This window comes from Coenobita brevimanus, chromosome 61 (assembly GCF_032717465.1).
Source record: "Coenobita brevimanus isolate Jiangsu-jjx chromosome 61, ASM3271746v2, whole genome shotgun sequence".
NCBI classification, from domain to species: domain Eukaryota; kingdom Metazoa; phylum Arthropoda; class Malacostraca; order Decapoda; family Coenobitidae; genus Coenobita; species Coenobita brevimanus.
The window spans coordinates 544,460-560,195 of NC_137014.1; the positions used below are offsets into that span (position 1 = coordinate 544,460).

The 15,736-nt window shown below is 41.0% G+C and overlaps 1 protein-coding gene across 1 annotated transcript in view; it reads right to left on the reverse strand.

The window, feature by feature from the left end:
- LOC145403563 (uncharacterized) overlaps window positions 1-15,460 on the reverse strand; it is a 33,200-nt gene extending 17,740 nt beyond the window's left edge. Inside the window, exon 1 of the mRNA XM_080275241.1 lies at window positions 15,307-15,460. Coding sequence (XP_080131367.1) covers window positions 15,307-15,460 — 154 coding nt within the window. The remainder of the gene's footprint in view (window positions 1-15,306) is intronic.
- Window positions 15,461-15,736: the final 276 nt, after the last annotated feature.

Here is a 15,736-nt window from a genome sequence, read left to right on the forward strand (position 1 = left end):
CATTTCGCCGTACAGGGCTTCGAGAAACCAGTGAGCAGCTTACTGTTCATTTCCGAAACCACACATACTGCCTTCATTAATTTATTAGCATGTAGTACGGTAATTATTATGTACCTAAGATCTATGTACAAAATGAAGTCAGGAAATAGAACTAACTAACCTGCAAACCAGCTCTGTCCGCCCAAAGCCCAATGGTGAACCCCACCCACAAGGCCCATCCACCTGACCCGCCCACCCCACCCATCCATCCCACCCTGACCACCTACCCACCCACCTTGTACATTCACCTCACCCACTACCTCTCTCCACCACCCACCCTGTCCATCTTACCCACTCTCTCTCTCTCCACCCACTCACCAACCTACCCACTCACCCACTAGGCTTGAAGTACCACAGAATGACTTGCAACATTACACACACACACACACACACACACACACACACACAAGAGCCAGGCAAGAATCCCCCTTCTCCCCCTCCTCACACGCAACATGTCTAGGGCGCCAGCAATCAAGGCAAAACATTTTTGCGCAGGGCAATCTCTGGAAAGGGAAAATCCTTTTGCCTCTTTCGTCTGCATTGCTGATGTTTTGTTGTCAGAATTCTTGACGAGACAAGGCGGAGGGAACTATTGGTAAACGTGTTTGTGTTTTTCAGGGACTTGGGTTGCTTTGTTGTGTTTTACGTCTAGTTTCCCGTGTTTCCAGCCCCATCAGTACGATGTCACATTTTTGGCGAGTATTCTTGTCATTTCCAGACAATAATATTCAGCTTAGTAAAGATCTCTCGTATTAAGGGGAATAATTTGGTAATGCAGTTTATACTTGTTATTTCCAGATGATAGGCTAATATTTAACTTAAAGATTTCTTTTATTAAAGGGAGCAGTTTGGTATTGTAATAAATTATGCCTCCGCCACCCTATGGTGGAGGAGACATTAACTGGTTGGTCTGTCCTTGCGTGCGTGCGTGGGAGCGTGAGTGCTTGGGTTCATGCGTCCGTAACACTGTTGTGGCCGCTATATCTCCTGAACCCCTTGGCGGATTTCGGCCAAACCTGTGTCAGTGATACAATATGAAGGGACGATGAACTGTTTAGGTCAGCAAGGTCAAGGGATCAAAGCTCAAGGTCATATGGGGTAGACTTAGTTTATCCTTGTGGGCGCGATATGTCCTGAACCCCTTGACGGATTTCGATCAAATTTTTGTCAATGATACAGTATGGAGAGACGATGAACTGATTAGGTCAGCAAGGTCATAGAGTTTATATGGCAAGTCTGTGTGCAAGACTTGGCGGAGGCACAACGAGCGACGCTTTGCATCGACAGCTTGCGGCCCAAGTTCTTGACGTTTCATTCTTGATATTTCTAGATATAACATTCAACTTGGTAAAGATCTCTCGTATTAAAGGAAGTAATATGGTATTGTAATTTATTCTTGATTTGTTACGATAATATTGAACTTAGTAAAGATTTCTTGTATCAATGGGAATAATTTAGTACTGTATTTTATTCTTGATACTTTGAGAAGACTGCATTTAACTTAGTGAAGATCTCTCGTGTCAAGGGGGTAAATGAAGAGTATAGCTAATCATTACACATCTAAGACTCTTAAGAATCTCTCAAATATTGAAGAACCTGTTTGGAGATGACAAAAATATAAAACAGAGTAGGTTCTCTGGATGAAGAAACTAAGAGTACTTTTGGAGGATTTGTTGGGTGAGCAGTTTAATGAGTTTTCCTCCTGCGTGTCTGTGAAAAATTGGAGGGAGATGAAGAAGTTACCTGATGGGAAGTTGCTTATGGAAAAGTTAAATATGACAAAAGTATGTCTTGTATTGGCGGCTGATACACTATTTTTTTTTTTTAATAAACTTACTTCATTCCCCGAAGACTAACAGACCTGCTTGCCACACACCTCCATATACCAACAGAGGATGGGAATAGCATGCTAGGACGACAAGCTTACCTATGTAATGCAGGTGTATACAATGAATGTTTAGAAGGCTTCGCTCACTGTCATACTGTATCGAGAAGGAAAGGGCCGATAATTTTAGGGGGAGACGGTATAATTATCCCATGTTATCCTCCACTCCACAACACAACAGGAGTCGATAAAGGAGTTAATAAAGAATATTAACCAGTTTGTGTCATAAACTAATCTTCATAACAGTTAATTACGCCATTCTCATATCTTGAATACTAAGTCGTGGTTCTGGGAAATTCAGTGGATTTTAGCAATGAGGTAGTAATGAGTCTCCTTGATTGCCAGTAAAATTTATCCTGCAGTCTGACCACATCTAGCTATCACTTGAGCAGAGGAGAGTTAAGGATTTTCGTCATGTTTCTTTTTTTGGGGGGGTGGGTGAGGGGGGGTTGCTATATGATTTCAAGTGTTTTTTGGCTTCATGAATGGAGGCAAGCTTACATACAACCGATATTATGCACAGCTTAAAGTTAGTAAAAAAATACGGCCCTTGAACTTAAACGTCAAATCCCACCACTTTCCCGGTACACTCTTGCAACACACACTTCGCACAACGATAAGGAGAAACCGCAAGAATATTTGCTCGTAAGATTCAGATTTGTCCCGCCTCGTCCAGCCACTTAGGACAATTGTGAGGCGATGCAAGTGCTGAGAGAAAGAAGTTAGGGCAGGAATTTTGAGCAGTTTAGGTAAGACAAGGAGGCGGCCAGAGCAGCTGTATAAGGCGCAAGAATGCTGAGTGTTTTGTTTTGCTCCAGGACTCGGATGCGTAACACATTTGTGATCATTTTCCTCTCTTAATCTCTTCTGATCTAGGACGTTACCTCTTTCTACTCTCTCTCCAGACGGCTTCACACAGCTCAAGATATGCTTTTGAAACTGAAGGAACACTGATTTTAGTCTTGCCATCTCTAGATTTTATGAAGTTTACGATAGACTTGCGAACATGAGTTATATAAATGCCTTCACCAATCTCTTCAATACGCGAGGCTTACTTAAGCAGAATTAAATTGTTCAGAGGTAGAGGAAATATAGCTTCCTCGACCTGAAGTGTTATTATTAATTTATTCAGTTACTTATTTACTTAATAACTTATCTGCAGGAAGAAAAAGAGACACGGGAAGAATCTACGCTTTTCGTTCCTTGTCCTTCCAACAAAAACAACTTAGCTACGGCAGGTATTGTATTTTGTTACGTAAACCTTAAATTAGACGTTGCGAACTACCATTCCTGGACTGACTGGATTAAGTAACTCATAATAAATGACTCGACACTCCTTCAGAAGCTACTGGTGTATTAGGGAGGCTAGAGAGATACACTTTTACTTCACTTTCGACTACAGTAATTGTTTTGTTGCCATTACCGGATATTTACTCTTTGTGCTGTGCTGAAGGGCGGACCTGAGAAGTCTGACGCCTTGAATGATAAGTGACTGGAGGTATACCCATTGTTGCCGGGCACTCTGATGATTTTCTGTCTTTCATTTTCTATTTTCCCTTTCTTGTTACTCTAATTTCTGTTCATACTCGTTCCCTGTATGAAAGTGGGAAACAGGGTTATGATGATGGTGATAATCGTTATGCTTGTCTTTCCCCCAAGCAGCTGTGTTCCTTGCCAGCTTGCCAAATCTACCCCCACTATTTACTATACCTATTTCGTATTTCGTTCTGTTGATATTCCCTATGAAGAGTTCATATATAGCCTTTTTCATGCACTTATATTTCGTGCCTCCTTTGTAGCAGTATTTCTCAATGCATCTGCCACTAGTTCTTCATGATCTCGTTTATTTTTCTTTTTTTTTAGTTTTTCTTGATTTCCCCTACACTTCCACTGTCAGACCACACATCCTCTCTATCTTTGTATTATTTTCCTAGGTGCCTTTTAGGAATCATCCCACTATTTTCAGCTTATCACAACCCTCTTTCACCTCATTTGTTTAATCTAATTCTCTTCCTTTTCCCTTCTCTCCTTCTGTATTTCCTTATTTCAGCTAGTTCTCTTCCTTTTCCCATCTGTTCATCTGTAATTCCTTTGTTTAATCTAGTTCTCTTCCTTTTCCCATCTGTTCCTCCGTATTTCCTTTGTTTCATCTAGTTCTGTTCCTTTTCCCATCTGTTCCTCTGTATTTCCTTTGTTTAATCAAGTTCTCTTACTTTTCCCTTCCGTCTTTCTGTGGCTTAGGTCTGTGGCAACCCCATCACCCACCACCCGTGTTACAAATCGCCTCTTATTTCTTACATTAAGGGATGCGAGAAGTTCGACCGGAAATCTTGCCTCCCTCCAACTTCCGCTCAATGTAAGAGGCTGGAATATCTCAGAAGTGGATACCTCGCCTCTCTGATCCAGTAAGAACAGCGAGGAGTGTGTGGTTGATGAGAATTTTAAGAGAATTACAAGACCGATGAAAAAATATATGGAATGACGTTGAAGAATGAAAGGTATGATACTGTAAAAGTGTGTAAGAGATATCAGAGTTAACTAGATGATTGGGGGTCACGTAAAGTATATTTGTTTGAACTGCCAGAGGTTTCGGGCTGAGGAGGTTGAGTTTAAGATGGTGAATAATCTTACAGGACACTTTGGTTCATCCACCCTGACTTAGGTGAGTTTCGTTCTCTTACAACGTATTTCCTGTAGCTCAGTGGTAGAATAAGATAGTGCAGGAATTATGACTGAATGATCTTAACGCCTCGTCATGGCTAGCACCATATTATTATTATTATATTATTATTATTATTATTATTATTATCATCATCATCATTATTATTATTATTATTATTATTATTATTGTTATTATTATTATTATTATTATTATTATTATTATTATTGTTGTTGTTGTTGTTGTTTTTTACGGATAAGCATCATTAATCTATCCTTTAAATGGACAATAGGGTCAAGTTGGCACTGTTTATGTTCCGATCATAACAAATCCCAATGATATTTGTAATAAGCATTTACAGTTCTTCCACAGTTCATGTCACTCTTCGTTAAGAATTTTATTGAAGAGAACGCATTGCCTCTCTTGTAAAACTGGCTTCTCTTGAATTAATTGTACTGAATCTACTTCACCCTTCATTTGACTCTACTTAACGCCTCATTCAGTACGGGGGCCCTTAACTAGAAGTACACCTCTTGAGTGTGCAGAGGTTTGCTATATCATACTCATCTACGTGGAATTGGTCTTTTAACCTCATCGGCTCTCCATTCATCATTGATTTTCTTTTAGCGTCTACTCTGCCCCCCTTCTCTCTCTCTTTCTCTCTCTCTCTCTCTCTCTCTCTCTCTCTCCACAATATTGCATTTTTCACCATCGACATAACACCGTGAGCTGTTCTAAACACACTGCTTGCATGTCCTCTCTGCGACACACACTCTGCCCCCTCCTGTACACACACACACACACACACACACACACACACTTTCCCTGTGCATGTTTCTCATACCAGGGTTTAGCTACAAACTGGGCAAGGCTGGCTTAGTCTTCCTCAGTACAGTGTATTCTAGTTTGTTTGCTTTGTTCGATATTCTTTTGCAAACGAACAACTTCTGTAGGCTTTTCGCCCTGTGTTCGTTACACACACACACACACACACACACACACACACACACACACACACACACACACACACACACACACACATACACACACACACACACACACAAGCACAGAGAGAGAGAAAGAGAGAGAGAGGTCATAGAGATAGATAGATAGATAGATAAATAGACAGATAGATACTATACACTCCCACATTTTAAGCACAAAATTTAAATACAGAATAACAGCGGTTGGTATTTAGTATAATATATACTGTATTGAGATATACAACAACACACAACGCCATATTACGGTGTAGTGCTGCCCACAGCTGAATAAACTGATACATGTAAGTCAAATGGTATGAAACGTTGTCAAAACCTTCACCAGCAGTAACAGCACATTTCACTTTCACCATAACACGCTAAAACACCTGAGATGTAAATTATCGTCTTCAATCATGTAAGATTCTGTAACATCACTCCAAATTCATATTAAACCTCTTCAAGGTTACATTTTAACTGCACTTTTGTAACTTACAGACGATTCTATTCAGCTTAGTGAAAGATATCAGGTTTTGGAGGGGTTATAGGAACCTGTTTTAAACCTCGTCACCACACAAGGTTTCTGAAAATATAAGAAAATAATCTAAGAAGAGTTAAAATGAACAAAAAAATACGTAGCCAGATTTAGGAGATTAACTTTCCACGTCCTCAAAATAAAGTAGTGAAAGGAAACCATTGCCAGGGATTCGCAGGAACCATTTCGAACTCACACAAACCCACAGGCCTTCTACTTCCATCTTACCGACGCACACTTCTGAGACAACACTTCAAAGAGCATTCCCACACTGTTTAGCTCATCTTAATGCTCAGTGGCAGAAAATAAGACAACACAACTGCTGTATGTTACTTCCTTAGTACTTCTTCATGACTAGCATCATCTCTTAGTGCCTTCTACTTGGGGCCTCTTTCTAAGCACAATAAAATCACCTAGTGACATCAGGAATGAAATATATATATAACATCCTTTTGCTGAAGCGTTAACCATTTTCCTGCGATTATATATTTCCTATTCCCTTCCTCCTATCGCCTTGGGATTAGGAAGATCTCTAAAATCTATCCATAAACGATAGTTGTTTTCATAATTACAACAATATTGTTTTGTATGTTGTTTGCCTTGTGAATATCGACGTAGTATGGATAAACATATACAGGAAAAGGTAAGTATGCCATGTGTCGAAATATACAATAATGAAAATGGTGTTGGAAGCCTGCTTTGTCGACGAAAATATGAGTCTTTACCGCTAACACAGTCCGCTCATTCAACAAAGAAGGCATCAGAAAGCTCTTCCTACAACAACTCATTTACTCGATGGGAGCAGAACACCAATTACCGGCAGCCTCTCTCGCACAAGAACCCTTTTTATCATTCAGCACTCCGCTCGACTCAAAAAATTCCCGGCAGGAGAAGATTACCTGGAGCCGCCTGTGTTGTGCTCACTCTCTGCCAACACCACACCAAAGAAGCACTTCCTGCGGGGGAATAACGATTTTGATTTCTAGCCGTGTTCTCGTTGGCACAGGAGCCTACGTAGCACCTCTTCCTTAGCGATTTGTTTTGCGTATTAGGCTACATCTCATTCTCATTTATCTTATTGGTAACTTTCAAGAGCAATCTGGTTTGTTTCAGTAACTTATAAAACGATGTTATTTCCTTTAACCAGATGATGTATTTTTAATCTTCATTGTTACTACTGGTAGATAATAAATCCGCCTGCGACATCCTTTAATAGTGGAGGGATCACTGACAACTTTATTTCATCCTTCCATGAGAAAGCAAATATAAAAAGGGAAAAGGCGCTTCATTAGTTTGAACAGGTTAAGGTGTATCAAGTAATGTAAGTTGATTGTTGAAGAAGTGTTACGAAACCGCAGAGATACCGTCATATTAGCATGCCTCTCAAACAAGAAGCACGCAAGGAGTGCAACATCCGCGCTATATATAATCGCCAATTATATATAGCGCGGATGTTGCACATACCCAGTGAGTCAACATTTCTGAAAAGCTATGTGGACACCAACTTTAACAGTGTTATAGAGTCTATTAGAGACAATGTTGCAAACAACAAAGTGTGGATTTCAGTTGACGAGACAACCGATGCTGTTGGTCGATATATTGGTAATGTGATCATAGGTACACTGGAACCAGGTGAACATTCGAAGGAGTATAAGTATCAGAAGTACTGGAGAAGACAAATGGATCTACCATCGCTCAATTGTTTACCAATTCCCTTGGTATACTTTGGCCCGAAGGTGTTAAGCACGAAAATGTTCTTTTGTTTGTTACCGATGCAGCTCCGTACATGAAAAAAGCTGGTCGTGCTCTGAAAGTTATATTTCCGAATATGTTGCATGTGACCTGCCTAGCTCATGGCCTCCATAGAGTGGCCGAACACATACGTAGCCTGTACCCCACTGTTGATCGCTTAGTTTCTAATGTAAAGAAAATATTTCTCAAAGCTCCTTCACGTGTGCAGTTGTTCAAGGAAATGGCATCCGAGATTCCTTTACCTCCTCAGCCTGTTTTGACTAGGTGGGGTACATGGCTTTCTGCTGTTCTCTACTATGCAGAACATTAAGAAAAGATACAAGAAATTGTCGAGTCATTACAAGATGAAGACTCAGCAGCAGTGAGGATTGTGAGCGAAATCATGAGGAAAAGCTCACTCCCGCGCAGTCTTGTGTATATTGCTTCCAATTTCGCAAACTTGCCACAGGCCATCACGCCTCTTGAGAAACGTGTCGAATCATTAGTGAATAACCTGCATGTCTTCAAGAAAGTAACTGACTGTATTAGTAAAGCTCCAGGCGACATAGGAAAAGACGTAAAAGCTAAATGTGATTCAGTGCTATTGGGGAACAAAGATTTGGAGCACCTGAAAAACATAGCTAAGGTTCTGGAAGGTACTAGCGAAACACACGGTATCACGATGAAATTAGAGGATATTATGTGTTTCAGGTATGCACCAGTAACTTCAGTTGAGGTAGAAAGAACATTTTCACAACTGAAGTATGTACTCTCTGATAGACGGCATAATTTAGCTCCTGCTAATTTGAAGAAAATGCTTGTAATTATGTGCAACCAAGGAAGGGTGTAGAAAGTGTTACTTTGGTAATTTTAATCCTTTATTGATTGATTTTTAGATGTTTAACCGCTGTTTCATACAGAAAATAAATGCCTATTTTCAGTGCCTTTTTTGCCATTTTATTTTTCCTTTTTGCCTGCCTATATCAGTGTTTTTTAGTGCCTAAACTTCCGGTCTCTAATAATCGGTCTAAAGGTCCATCCACACGATCAGTGGTCACCTGTGCTTTTGGAGTATGGCAAGGAAAAATTACTGGAAAATAATCGTGTGGGCGTGATGAATATAAGCACCTTTTCTGATTCTAATCGTCTGTTTGTAGCGGAATTCGTCTCTATATTTATAAACTGAGCAGAGTGCACGGATGAGACAAGTACCAACTGACCAAGTGGAAAGGCGTTAAGGTTAAAATTCTGAAGCTGCCCTGTGCCCTTGGAGAGGTTACACTGTCAGCATAAAACTTTTCAGTATTTGAGTCCTTTTAAATCTTATTAAAATGAGATGTAAACGAAAAATTTGGTGGAAGATGTACCGCTTCAGTCATAGGACATAATATTTATTTCCTTTCCACTAACTGTGAATATATTAATTTTTGGAAAGCTCCCATTAGTGAAAGACTAACGGAGGACAATATGTAATCCTTCTTGTTTGAACAGTATCTCCCTTAGATGAATAAAATCGTCTGGAGGGACCAAGACATAAAGATACGTACTCTGACTAACGAGATTAAAATGGGTATAGGTGGGACAGAATGGGTGCAAAAACTGAAATTTGTTTTTGTTTATGCTGACTTTGATGATGATGTTGATGCTGATGTTGTTGTTGTTGTTGTTGTAGATGATGATGATGATGATGATGATGATGATGATGATGTTGCTGTTGTTGCCCCAGGATTATCTGAAACGTGAACCCGGTGGAGTGCAGGTTCAAGTTGCCATTCTCCTGGAGTCCACCTTTTGGGAGGAGTTCAGAGTAGCTTGTGTAATCAGGCAGTGGAGCCGCCTGGATATAACAATGCCACCACATGAAGGCGTCCTTATCCAACACCGACGAAGACTGTAAATGCATTAATTACAATAACACGGGTGTAATAAATCCCTTTACTACGCGCATGATTCATCCCGGTGTGACTAATTAGGCAGTATCGTTTACCCATCAGATGCCTCGCTCTTGATTAATGGTCGCTCTCGGGTGTCGCGTATTCTGATTCCACCTCCATCAGCAGAATTATACTCGCGTCCTCATCAACTATCGCCCTAATAACTGGAAAATAGCCTTTTGTGTATGATGATGCCGTTAAGTCCTTACTACCACTTACGGGTTGATTTGTCGTAGGAGATATTATGTAAACTGCTGTAAGACGCGGCTTTCATTACACTTTTCAGTACAAAAAAGTTCTTTCATAAACATTAGCAAACCGTCTGTCTGGTGCCCATAATAATAATAGTAACCACAGTAGTAGTAGTGTCAAGAGTAGTAGTAGTAGCAGTAGCAGTAGTAGTAGTAGTAGAAGTAGTAGTAGTAGTAGCAGTAGCAGTAGTAGTAGTAGTAGAAGTAGTAGTAGTAGTAGTAGTAGCAGCAGTAGTAGTATATCAGCTTTTTATTTTTAAATCGAGTAGCGTAAGAAAATTCATCTATGCATAAATGAAAAATAGAGCACTAAAATTTTTATAAAGTATTAAGATGAATGCTTTGGCTAAAGAAGTTCGTATTTTATTCCAGCTTAAGGCAAATTTATTATTATTATTATTATTATTATTTTTCATCTAGCAGAAATTCACCGCAGCCAAAGGGTTAGTAACTGTTTTGCACTTTAAGCGGCGTCTTGGTTAAGGAAGTTCCCTAACACCTCTTCCTTACCGATTAATTTATGCATATAGATCATTAATAATCATCATTGTGATATGTATGTAATCTGTCTTGGAAATGAAAAGATATAAATAGTATTCAGGGGAAGAGCGAGGTGTTGTAAGCAAAATAAATCGCTTAGGAAACGGTGCTAGGGAGCCTCCTAACCTGACGAGAAAGGCCTCAGTGATTTACCCTCCTTACTTGATATGTTTTGCATCCGGCTTCATTCTTTTCTTTCATCGGCTATTTCTGATTGCTTCTTTCACTACACGTATAACTAAGACTCTCTCTCTCTCTCTCTCTTTCTCTTGTCTACACTTTCATCCCGCGCTCTGGAGACAGCAAGAATTATTTTCAAAAAGTTATCGGATATAATGCGGTAGAAAATAATAGATGAAGCAGAGTTAAATAATAAACATAGTACACTGTTCCTAGTACTCACCTCCCACACACGCTAAGATAGTCAGGCAGCAGTGGATTTGGCGAAAGTAATCCCCGCTTCCCTCGCCTATCCTCATCTTGATCACACTTCATTACAGGTCGTCCATCTTAACTATGCTCTTTTCACCTTAACTTGGCCCAGAGAGTCTTCCTTTTGCGGCTTATTTTCCCCTAGGTCTGGTAAATTTAAAACTGTTCTACGATTTTACATCTTCGTCGCACTTCTTCGTGACTGGCATCGGTACTAAGGCTTTCATCGATTGCCACAGCTTAGTTTTTCAAGATGGATGAAATTGAAGTCAACTCTCACGGTCGCCACAACTCTAGCATTCTATTCCAGCTAACGGCAGGCCATTTTATCCAGCGCAAAATAAGTCATAGGAGACTCTGTTAATCCTGCCTCTGTTAACCCTCCATGGTCAGGAAAATTCTAGTACCGTATTGCGAACGTCGGACGATTTTACTCAGCTGGTAGTGAGTCATAGGAGCCTGAGGGGGTAAAGCAGAAAAATATTAACCTGAGTTTCCGTTCCTACACTAATAGGGTAGCGGGGAGACGAGGCGATAACAGAAGGGAGAGTTAGACAAATTTTTTCTGAAGCTATTCTCACTCTTAACTGCTCAAATAAACAGGCAGTCACATGGGTCAGTATACTGTAGGCGAAATTTAATGTCTGACTGGCATTTTAACAGTTCGAGGCATAACGTAGATTAAACAGTGAAAAGGGTTTCTCCGAGTCTCTTTATTACAATTTCTCGTTGGCATGACTGGGCAGGCTCGTTGGAATTTGTCGGTATCAATGTTAGTTCAGTGATTAGAACGCCCCAGTCGGAGTGTCGCCCTTTATAAGCGCGTAACTTCGATTCCCAAGAGGTTACTGGAGGATTTTCTATCATGTCATTACACCATGGGATGAAGGCTGGCTATCTACCCTAAAATGTCTTGGACCACGGTAGCCTAGCCTCGGGCCCCTACACTTCTAAGGAGGTAACATGGGATTAGCATACCCTAAACTGATCAAACCCCTCGAAATCTGACAACATTACTAAGAACTAAAGAACGTGTGATGAGAACGAGGCATCACGGCAGATACGACAGGAATTAGTGGTGGCAGTGGCACCAGTGAGAGGAAGAGCGTCTGACACTGCCCCTGCCTCGGTCACAGCTCATCGCTGACTGAACCTGGCGGCAGCACGTGGCCACCCTCGCTGCGACCTGAATTCTCGTTGACTTACTTTTCCTAATAGCTATTTCTTGGCGATCTATTTCACGAGGGACACCGGATTATCCTCTTGTGTTACCTGATGCAGATCATGTCGGTATAAAAGAAAGACATCCACAACCTACAAGGGAACACTAAAGAAGAATATGCCAAAAAGAAATAAATAAACAACTACGGAAGAAGGTTAACGAAGCTTCCCATACTAAACGAAAATACGGATATTCAGCCACCATGGAGAACAGCAATCCTGGGGACTCAATCAGTCGTTGCCAAATATTTCCCAAAATTTAGCCGCTGACGTGGTGAACACAGTGTTGTGAGAGTGAGGAGTAAGGGACAGCATTTCAGTAGAGGGATAGAGATTTTCATTTGTGTGTGTGAGCTATATTTTGTGTTCCTACTGAAGACGAGAAGGGTGGTGGCCGCATCGCAATCTGGACGGGCGCACTCATGACTGTACGGGAAGGGCACCCACTGTGGAATGAATGTCTGGACTCCACCACGTACAACCCTGAACAATATTTACCAGACAGTCTCTTACCATCACTGTGTCCTCCCACATTTCTCATTCCTCTATCAACGTTAAACAACATCCTTCCTTCTCATAGGCTTTTGTTGTGTATTTCATGTTGCTTTCACATAAAAAAAATATTTCACATGAGACTTTCCATCGCCACAACCAGCAGGAAAACGTCGAAGAACTTTTGATCCTGGGTGTACAACTCTAATGCACAGCGCACCAGGAGTCATTAGCCCCTTACTCTGCCTTACTTATTAAATCACCTGTAGCGACCCAATCACACAGAGGCAAGGGACAGCCAGGTCAGACAAGAAAAAAGCTGAAGTGGTGAGAGGTCAAAAAGTGAGGTAGGCTGCAAGAGAAGGAACTGGGGGGGAAACGATAAAAAGAAAGAGAGGGGGAGAAGGAAAGGGGAAGACTGGGAGAGAGGGAGAGACTAAACTGCCCTTGACGGAGGAAAAAGGTAGCTGAGGAAATAGATGGGAAAAAGTAAAGGGGGAGAAACAAGGGGAGAGGGGAAACGGGGAGAAAGGAGGACCGAAACTGCACTAGAGAGAACAGGTTGGAGAGAAATGGGAGAAAGAATGGAGGAAAAGGTGGAGAGAAAGCGATACCAGGAGAGAGTTAGACCAGAATCGAATTTGACAGGGAGAGACGAAGGCGAGGGAAAGGACAGAAAATAACAGACGAGGAAGGGACAGGGAGAAACAGGGAGAGATGGAGGCCGAAACTGCACTAGGCAAGGAGAGAAGAAACCGAGGAAGAAATAAGAAGAAAAAAAGTCGAGAACAAATAGCTAACGGTGAAAGAGAGAGAGAGAGAGAGAGAGAGAGGAGGGGGGGGTGGAGACAGGAACAGAGGGGTTGGGGAAAAACAGAGACAGCGTGATAGGATTATAGTCAGAAATAGAATCACAAGTGCGAGGGAAGCGACAGAGACAGGGAGGGAGACAAGAGCAAAGGAACAGAGGTAGAGGTTGGGACAATTGTTAGCCAAACATTTCATCCCCTCTGATCGTTAATATCCCCTGCTGAGAGAGGATTAGTATGTTTTTCTGTCCTTGGATGATTCTCTTTGATATGGTGCCTCCTGGAGAAAAAACGGGTATACACGTGTAGACTTTATGTGAAATAGACACATTGGATTACTAGGCAATTTCATATCCCCTACTCTACAGTAAAGGTGAGGTTAATGGAATATTAAATTAGCCATAGGTAAAAATGGAGTACAGGGAAGTCGGGTAAACTCCCTGGATCCAGTGACTTATCTTTTATTTTATTTATTTATTTATTTATTTTTTTTGCCATCTTATTCTTGCTACGTCCAGTGCATTGTTTGGTCTAGAAGAAACTATTAGACTTTGTGGGGTTGCTGTAGACTCGTTAGCACCATTACCACAGTGGAACTCTTTCTCAGCTGAACACAGATCTATACTGAGTGCAAAAACAAAATATATATACAGAATGATATGGTTTATGATTGACTGGTTGGAGCATAGTAAAACTAAGGGATTGATAAATAACGATGGAGTTGAATAAAGCTTAATATTTATGTTTCCTGCATAACCGATCCAATTCTTTTTTCTTCTTTTTTATCCATTTTTCTCACAATGTTGCATTTGGGTTTTAAAGCACAGACTGCAAAGCACTTTCTTGGTTTCCTTGACTGGACAATTCATCCTTTCCTTATCTTGGTCATTTCATAAGTTAGTTTATTGCCTGTTGTTCAGTCAAGTGGCGTAGGATATTCTGTTCATTGATTTCCTAGGTACTTCACTTATATAAATGGTAGTATGGTGATAACAAAATATTGATAAGAGACAGAGTATTGAAAAGTAGCCACGAAAGTACTAAAAAAAAGTCACGAAGGAAAACTAAGACTCAGTAGGGTACGAGGCAGTGCTTATCTTTTTTTTTTTTTTTTTTTTTTTTTTTTATGTGTCCGACTCTGGGCATAGGCTTCACAGCCTGCTATCAAGGCCCAGCAGTCCTCCTACATACCATACACCTCTACATGTCACCACTTCGGCGCTAACACCCACCGTCCATATTGAATACATGCTAGGGCTGTCTCATACAGGACTGGTGTATTGGTATTAGCGGGGGTATTTTTACGACATGTCGGCGGGTCTTCTGGTAGATCAGTAAAGCCTGATTTAATGAAATTCAAATCCTTAAACTGTTTCCTGCCCCAGCCGGGATTTGAACCTGGGTCCGTTAGGACCGCACGCCACCTCTCTACCGGTTGAGCCATCGCCTCCCCCTACCTCGTGCATACTAGAAGAACTGCGACAGACCAAGTACAGCCTTAAATGTGGGGATTGGCAAGCTTAGCTGCGGATTCCTACGTTCCTGATGCGGAAAAAAAAACAAAAAAAACTAGACGCTAAAAAGTTAAACAGATAAATCGTTAGGGAGGAAGTGTTACGGAGTCTACTAAACTGACAAGAATGCGAACCTTGGCGTGACATTGGTGCAGGAGCAAAGCAGCAAGAAACAACACAGATAAATCGCTAGGGAGGCAGTGTTACGGAGTCTCCTAAACTGACAAAAATGCGAACTTTGGCGTGGCATTGGTGCAGGAGCAAAGCAGCAAGAAACAACACACAGCCATCGCCAGTCGAAAGTTTGACAATCAAGCGCCGGTTTTGCTGAGGCTGGCGGCAGGTGCGAGTGGGCTTTACAACACCTGTCTCTGGAGCTGCATTGGGTGTTGCTGTAGGGACCTTTAGCTGAAGGTCGATGTTGGTACCTGCCTCCATTTGTATGATAATCAGAAGCTTGTATGAAAATCATAAGCTTGCATAAAATCATAAGCTTGTATCATAATCAGAATCTTGTATCAGTACCAAAAGCTCGTATCATAATCAAAAGTTTATATCAAAAAGAAGAAATTTGTAGTATAATAAAACCCCTTTGAAGTGAACAAGCTTATCCTTTCAGACTGATGACGCCTTTTCATTTTACTGTGGCTATCACTTACATTACTATTATTTTAACTCACGATTGATCGATTAATTACAATACAAAGACTATGG